Genomic DNA, 8,951 nt, shown 5'->3' on the forward strand with positions numbered 1-8,951 from the left:
AAAAAAAAAAAAAAAAAAAAAAGAAAGAAAGAAAGAAAGAAAGAAAGAAAGAGAAAGAAAGAAAAGATGGATCCTGTAGTTTTTAGTTCATAGTTCTACACTGGATGAATATGAGCACATTATTTTGCATGTAATAGGTGACAAATATGTGACAAACTGAACTTTTATAATACTAATTATTATTGATATTATTTATGTTTCTGACTAGAATATCATTGGTATTGCACCCCCCCCAGATACTTCCTGAGTTTCCATCAGTTCAGGGGCAAAAACATGACCAGCTATAAAATAAATCTTAGTGAAAGTTAGACTTTATTGTCTTCAAGAAGTCTAGGTATGCAGAGTTCTTTGTAGTATACTATTGAGCATTTACTAGGCACTTACTATGTGCCTGCATCAATACAGATCTTACCTATTTTAATTTCCTTCATCTCCACAACACCTGTATTATCACTCTCATTTACAGATGAGGAGTCAGAGGAAGACAAGGCTGAGTAACTTGCCCACGTTCCCAGAATTAACACGGGGGAGTTGACAGTCAAACCCAGAAAGCCTGGCTCCACAGCCCACCCTCTTATCCGCTGCTGTGTAAGTGTAGTATTAGTGTGAGGAGACAGTTGTATGGCTGTGTGGGAAAATATGTCTTTTCAATTGTAGGTTCTAGGAGGAAAAAAAAAAAAGCATAGAGCAGCCCCTACTTTCTTTAGACATACAGAATTGAGAAAGCAGGAAGTTGGCTCTAGAGGCTTTCAAAGCAGTTATATCTAATTGGTGTAAATTAGCTTTTTATATATGTTTAAGACCATAAAGAGGGAGAAAAAAAGATGCGTACAGAGAAATCAAGTCCTGTTTGGAAATGCCCCGGGGAAATTAGCATGGATGCAGCTGATTCTTCTGTTTGCTCTGCTATTATGAGGAAAAAAGATGTGCAAAAACTTTTTCTCATGAAGAAAGAGACTAATTTGTGAGAGCTGAGCTCTTACAAAAATTGAGAAAAAGCTTAGACCATCACTATTTTAGAAAGAAGCCTTGGGTTTAAAGACTCATATAAGCTCAACATTATAGCAGGAAACATTATAATTAGTATTATTAGTCTATTTTGGAGTACACTTTTTTCCCCGCAGGGTATTGCTATGTAGTTTAGGCTGGCCGTGAACTCACTATGTAGTCTAGGCTGGTCTAGAATTCATGGTGCTCCTCCTGCCTCACTCTCCTGAGTGCTGGGATTACAGGTGTGTGCCACCATGCCCGGCTGGAATACACTTTCTTACACTCAAAATTAGCTACGAAGAAATGGATTGTGCCATAGGAAAGAACAAATGTAATCCGTGAGGTTGAGGTAACATGAAAGATGGAAGTTTAAACAAATTCTCAGTTTCTGAAAAAATATTTTCAGGCATTTAGTCCATTATTTGAAAAATTTATATTCTCGAATATATAGTCATGAAATGTTAATTTGACTTTATATCAAAATGTGAGTGAACCAAAAGCAGACATGCGAGAGGGGTGTGATTGTAAGAAAACTGCTTGCAATTCTCCAGAAACCTGCAGTCTGGAGGTTCCTAAGGCATTGTGACTCCATCATTGTGACTCATTGAAAACAATATTCATTTCGTCATCGGGGGACCAGGCTGTCAGCAGCCCTGGTCTGTTCAGACCCAAGGGTACCTGAATTTACAATGTGCTCTGTGTTCCCTGCATCCTCCCTCAATAGGAGGAAGCGTATTTTTGAGTTATATGTACCTGTTTCTTGGATATGAAAAAATGTGTGACTAGTGGTTTTAGGAAAAACTCTAGCCTTCTAAAAATGTGATTTAGTAAAAAGTTTTCTCTACTTGAAGGTAAGAAATATGAGGTCTTGTTTTCCTTTATCTCTTAATGTCCCTTTGACTGTACAAGGTATCAAATATAGACAAGGAGCTTGCACTAGATGATGTAGGGTATCCTTATTGGAGTCTATTTAAATGCAAGAGGAAGGCACCCATCAGGAATCTTTTGTTTTCCTAATGACTATGCACCTGTACTAGCAGCGAGGGCCAGGAGAGAGTTGAGGGCACCCCCACAGTTCCCAGTAGTTATGGGGTCATGAGCGGACATGGAGTGCAACTCCTGTTCTTCTTTGGAGACCTTTTATGGTGCAGCGGTTAATGACAGACCAATAGTAACAGCTTCAGCTTAGTAGAAGCATATAGGGTCAAAAACTTTGCATTCAAATATAGACCCTGCAACCTGCTTCTTTGTGATTCTGAGTAAATGGCTTCACCTCTTCAAGGATATGAAATAGGGCATTAAGAGTATTTCCTTTTGGCAGTGTTGTTTGGATTAAATGTGATAGCACTTGCAAACATGCCTGGCCTAGATTGAGCAGTAATAAAGGCTAGTTTTGGTCTTCTTTCCCCTTTCATTATTCATTCATCAGACATAATGTTTATACAAACAGCACCTGTGAGTCAAGATGGCAAGAAAACAAACACAGATCAGGTGAGAACAATGGAAGGCTACAGTAGACGTTGACAATGGTTAAAATCTATACCTAAAGAGTTGTATATTATGATCTCACATGAAAAGAGTCACACCATCTTAACTCTCTCAAGAAAAAGTAAGCTAGGCATGGCGGTGGACCCTGAAATCTCCACACTCAGAAGGCTGAGGCACAGGAGGATCACTGTGAGTTCAAGGCCAAGCTGGGTTACACCGTGAGTTCAAGGCCAGCCTGAACTGCACAGAGACCCTGTCTCCAAAAACCAAACCAACCAACCAACCAAACAAACAAAAACCAAAGTGTGAAAGAAAGAGTATTTTTTATCATTTTAAGATACATCATATTATGTGATGCTCTTGTACTAAGATAATGACTGTAATACTTTCCCTTGATGTTTGCTAGATTATTAGAAGTGAAATTACCAATTATACTGAAACCAGGTTCTTTATTTTCTAAATACTGTACTAAGGAAACCACTGTCAAGGTTTTCTGGATTACTTACTTCTCTTACTCTGCACACCACTGAAAGCTGCTTTGGTGTTTGTTATGTGATGAGCTGGGCTGCCAGGTGGGAAGGGTGGTAAGCTTTCTGCAGGGGCTGTGCATGCATTAGGGAAGGAAGGGATCCTTCAGGGGAGGAGGAACTGTTCCTTAATCATCCTTTCCTGGAAAGAATAAGTGTTTTCCACAGTGTGATAACCTTGATACTCTTCGGTGTCTTTATATTTACTGTGTTTAATAGACTACCTATCATATTGTTGGTATAATATTATTGATTGCTGGACCTTATCTTGTCTGCTTTGGTAAGGTGATGGTTGGCAAATACCTTTTAACATTATATCCCATTCCAGGTTTCTAGTTATATAGTAGGGACTCAGTAGATGCTCATTGAATGATTAACTCACTGGTGGTTATCATTTCAGAAGTAATCTTTTGATGTGGCAGATTTTGGAACAGCTTCAGTTATATATTGGCAGCGTTAGCCATTTTAAACATTACTATGATCATCTATCCTCTTCTTAGTTTCTAACCTTATAGAAGTAATTTCATTTAAATATAAGGCTAGATATTGATCATGACAACAGTCTTACTTTGTCCTATTTCAGAAAAAAGAAAAGTAGTTTTAGTTTACACCTAGATTCAATATGTAACAACAATTTTGTACTGAACCTATAATCTGTTTAAATATCTGGAATGGAAGCAAATTCTGTGCTTCCTAAGGAGTATCTCCACAAATTTTGTCTGACAGTCACCAAGGACCCAATTAGATCTGAGAAGTCAATCTTCCACCATGGACAGAGGAAAAATGTGATTCTATGAATGATCTGGGATATATCATTTGACAGTGAGAGACTATTGTCAGCTGAAATTTAAATCAGAACAGGTTACAAACCACTGATTCTCAAACCAAAATAACATGGAGAATTTTCAAAAAATACATAGATTCTGTGTCTCCCATAAAGTTTTTATACCTTGGTATGTGGAAATAAAAACCCTTCGCAGGTTGGTTATTTTCAGGAAAAGTTGCATGTAGATATGCATATATTATGAGTTGCAATCAAAGATATAATAGATACGATGGATGTTCAAATTTAAAAAATTATTGCAATAAAAGACAAATTGCTTTTAATCACCCTCATAATACTTTGAACACATCCCTTCCATCCTCTTGTCACTTTCTGAAGCAGTTCTGAAAATCCTCTTTCATGAGTGTCTTTAGTTGTGCTGTTGTGGTTGTCTCACTGTCATGAACTGATTCAAAATGTTTACCTTTCATGGTCATTCTGACTCTGAGGCAGAGCCAGAAGTCACACAGTGCCAGTTCAGATGAATAAAGTGTGTGAGGTCACACCATAAGTGTTTTTTTTTTTAAACCAGGGATTGAACTTGGGACCTTGCGCTTGTGAGGCAGGTAGATAAATCCCTGGCCCCACGCCATAACATTTTACAAGCCTGCTTTTCTGATGAAAGGCAGTCAGCAGCAGCATTCATTGTATTTTTTGACCACACCTCAGAAAGACAAAAAAGAAGACTTCTAGAACTGCTACAGAAAGTGGTAAGAATAATAGAATAAATGTGTTTGAAGTGAAGGGGAGTATTTTGAGAGGAAGTAATGGCAATGTGTCTTCTTTATCATATTGTCTACTGAAAGGGCTCTTTTAAATTAAATTAAATTTTATTAGTACACATTTGCAATACATAATGATTATATTCATTGTGGAGAGTTGCTACATGTACATATTTTATTTATTTTTAAAACCTCCCTTTGCTCCTCCCTCCATATCTTGGACCTCTTTGTAAAAGATCCATCTCCCTGTTTCCTATTATCTTTTATTTTGCTCTATAATTTATTTATATTTTGGGTTTCTCATGTAAGAGAAATCATGCGATATTTAAGCTTGTGTGTCTGACTTATTTCACATAACATAATGATCTCAGTGTGCATTCATTTTCCTACAAATGACTCATGTTTATCCTTCTTTAGGCGGATATATATTTTTAATACATTAAAAAAATTTAAATGTTCACCATATAAATTGATTACATTATGTATATAATTGAGGGAAAGGACTAAGTTTGGTTGGAGAGGGAGACTACGGAAAGAGCTAGGTAGGGGATGTGACAATAACAGAATAAGGAGAAAAATGAATTGCCTATTAAAAGCCAGAATTTCTGGAAATACTAGTTAAAATATGCAAGTTTTATGAGTATTTTATGATTGAACTCAGGAGGGATATGCTGAGGGTTTGCATATATACAATTTCAAAAACAGTAATACTTCTGGATTGTCCATTGCACTCAAAACTAAAAGTGCAATTGAGAGTGCTGGAGTAAGATCAGCAGCTTCCATTCCTAGCAACTCCACTTTACTTTTTCAGGGCCCAGGATGGGAAGTAAAAGCCAAGAACACACACAGTGGCTCTTTGCTGTCTGTGGTACCTGCATCAGCCAAGCAAGAGTGTCCTCGGTTCCCTAAACTGAAGGCAGATGGAGGAAGATTGACTGGTTAAAGGTCAGGGGAATAAATTTTAGCAAATGGAACTTTGCTCTCCTGTTGTCTCAAGAGAGCATTTGTTTTGGTAAAAACCACATGCAGCCTTCATGAATCCAAATACTGCTGCTTCCTTCATATCCTGACCTGGCTCCTTTGGGTGAAAGATGGTGGCCTTAGTTCTGAGTCTGGAAACAGCAGCACACAAGTGAAAATTTCATGTCAAGTGCCAGTTGTGGTTAAGGTGTCCAGTGGCTGCTCTGGCTCCTGCCCAAGTCTGGAGGACTTGTTCCTGTGCTTCTGAGAGCCTCTTGTCACCTCCACACCAAAGCCTGCACATCCTTCTCATCACAGCTTTCAAAACTTCCTTAGAAGCACAGATGCCCATGAAAACCTCCATTAAAATTACAGTTTAAAAGGTTTTTATTGCCTGCTAGCCTGCTATCCTTTGGCTTTAGCCTCATATTTATGGTCAGAAAATAGAATAAAAACAAAGAGTGACCAGAACTTCAAGATGAGGCAACTTCAACGAGATGGGCTGACTCTGACAGAGACTTGAAGCTTCCTAAGAACTACTCAAAACACAGGGAGCTGTGTGTCTGACCTCCCCGTGCTCTGATAACAGACGCAGTGCTCTTTCTCTGAGTCTTCAGTGCCTGGCACAGAGCAGCTCTCAGGACTGGCAGGGAAAAGATTGTTCAGAAGAGGATTAAGGCATATTTCTCTCAAAGTTTCTATTTTTCCAGCTTAACTGACTTTTAAAATTGGGCAAAATATAAATTACTCACAGCTACACTGTATGCATTAAAGGAAAGTTGTTTTGAGTCTATGCAATAGAAAAGTTTTTATAGAAACCGTGCACTGTGCACCAGGTTGATGGTACAAAATATCTGTGCTGATTGCTCAAGGGAAGGGCCCCAGAACTGTAGAACTAGAACACCAGAACTGAATGGAACGTTGACACTTAGCTCCCCTTCGCTGCGGTTCCATGAAGTCTTATTAATACCTAGTTTGCTTTGTTGCTATTTCAGAGTTCATAAATACCCTAGCCATTCATGACAGATAGTTTTTCAATTTAATAATTACATTAAATAGTTTATTAATTGAGATATCATTTACATCATCTACTATATTAAATTTTAGTATAACATATTATGTATGTGATATTTCCAATTTAATATTTTTTTCCCAATTGATTGTTTCCTAAGGTTTGTACGGAAGCTTTACACACTTGAAAGGCATGACTTTACTTCTTTGAACTGATCACCACTGGAAAGTTTGACGAAATTCCATTTTTAGTGTTGGATTCCAATTTCTCTACCACACTGGACCACTGAACTGAGTCAATGTACCCTGTATGTAGGTCCTGCCTGTGGGCTTAATTACCTACAGCAAACTTGACTCTGGTCCTTGAGCAACTATGCTGCCTATGAACAGATCCATCTGCTTAGGACTCAGATGTGATTACCTTTTCCTGCAGACGTTCAATAATAGCAGCTAAGTTAGCCTCACGGTTTTCCTTGATCTGTTCCATTTTCAGGATCAGCTTTTCCTCCGCCATCTTGCTGAAGTTGTTGTTCTCCTCTAAAGCCTTCTGAAGGACTTCTCGCTCGTGCTCCCTCTTCTCTGCCAACTGTTTCAGCACCTGGGCCTCCTGAGACTGGGAAAGAAAAACACATCCATATTATAATTGCCTCAATGCCAGCCTAGCAGAATATCGGACCACAGATTCAAGGGAGAGTTCTTTTCCGATGAACAGCACTTCTAGCCTTGAGTGCTGTTGTCAATTTTATACTCATCTGCATAGCTTGGGGTTTTCTGTGGAATGTAGTTAGCCGGAGAACGTGACTAGCTAAATTTTCAGTTGTTAATTTCTGGGAAAAGTTGTCTTAGATGAAGCATTTAACCTTCACTGAGAATTTTTAAAATTAGTTGCTGCTAAGCATTTATGTAACAGGATATGCAGTAATTAATCTCTGGATGGCAGCATTTCATGGAAGCCTGTGGAAAATGGGCACGAATGGGGGCCAGTGTTTCCTTTTCCATTTGGCCTTTTCTCCTGTCCCATTGTTTTTTGGCTGAGCCCTATAACAGGCTTTTCAACTTTCATCAATGAAATCATCAAATTCAGTTTCTCTTTTTATTCCATGCCCGCTTCTTTTTTTTTTTAACCATGACTCAAATTCTTGACTTGAAAACAGTACAAACTCAATGTCGACTTGGCCACAGACAGCAGAAAGTCCTCTTTCTGACCCTCTCTTGAATATTCTGAACAATCACTGAAACCATGTGGTTGCTCAGTGATTACAGCAGCAAGAATATCAGTGCCAGACACAGCCCGCTCACACATGCAGCTCACGCACTGTGCTTCTCCTCCAGCATCAGAAGGTGGCATGGCTCTGTGCAGGTGTGTTACTGGGCCACTTGATATGAATGCAGATGTCTGTTGTTTACCCCCAGAGTTTCTGCTCCTGACGTTCTTTGGTGAGGCCTAAAGATCTACAGCTGTGATAAGCAGCCCCCCAGGGATCCTGCTGCAGGCAATCCATGTTCCCAAAACACCAGCATAAGCCTTTGTGTCAGCTCTTTCTCTCAGTCTCAGCTCTCTTGGTGACCCTGAATGTTTTACTTACATTCTTTACCTATTTATTTTCTCTTCCATGCTGTGCAGCTAAGGGAAGTAGCACCCAACACTGACCTACCTGGCTAAACCTGGGTTTCAGGCCAAGTTATTACACACTCATTGTCCCAGGGCAGTTCCTTAGGATTGGCTGATGCTCTGTGGTGAGGCTTCACAGGGGTCATTATAAATGTAAACATCTACACAATTGTCCATCAAAAGAATTCCCAAGTGGGATTTTCAGTACTGATCATTACTGAAAGTATTAACGGGAAAACAGTTTAGTTTTGCATGCTTGTTAGGGCTTACAGGAGAGATCTTGATGCAATAAGAATTACGAGGCTTACAAAGGGAAGAAATTTCTCTCCCATAAAACTGTACATATGTGACAAAAATCACAGTCTCATGAGTCTTCTTTGATGTGTTTATTTCCAAGTTTATCCAGAGTAGGCCTGTGGCTCACTGAAGATTAGACACAAAATCCCAGGAACCAGCCCTGCTTCTTGCTTTAATCATGTAAAGGTTTTAGTGATCTTTAGTAAATTCCCAAAGTGAACTCTTTATTTGGAAAGCTAATATGAAACAAAGCAAGAAAATGCCAATATGACAGAAACTGAGTGCAAATCAAACGCGGTGGTACCTTGCTTCATGAACTTCTTTCCCTTATTCTGGTCACAGGCTGAAATGGATGAGAGTGAAATAAAATTTTCCCATCAGGTCAGCATTGAACGTAACGGCTGAATTTGATTCGGTTCTCATCCAATTCCGTTTGCAATCAGAATTGTGGTAAAGAATTAAGTTCGTGAACCGCGGCACCACTTTGGGGTACTTTTTATGGAAAAAAAAAAAAAAAAGAA

The 8,951-nt window shown here is 38.9% G+C and overlaps 1 protein-coding gene across 1 annotated transcript in view; it reads right to left on the reverse strand.

Moving 5' to 3' along the window:
• Stmn2 (stathmin 2) overlaps positions 1-8,951 on the reverse strand; it is a 57,055-nt gene that overhangs the window by 2,171 nt on the left and 45,933 nt on the right. Inside the window, exon 4 of the mRNA XM_010636232.3 lies at positions 6,943-7,134. Within this exon, the coding sequence (XP_010634534.1) occupies positions 6,943-7,134 (192 nt within the window). The remainder of the gene's footprint in view (positions 1-6,942; positions 7,135-8,951) is intronic.

Source organism: Fukomys damarensis, unplaced genomic scaffold, assembly GCF_012274545.1.
Source record: "Fukomys damarensis isolate Sample0158 unplaced genomic scaffold, DMR_v1.0_HiC HiC_scaffold_5, whole genome shotgun sequence".
Classification (NCBI taxonomy): Eukaryota; Metazoa; Chordata; class Mammalia; order Rodentia; family Bathyergidae; genus Fukomys; species Fukomys damarensis.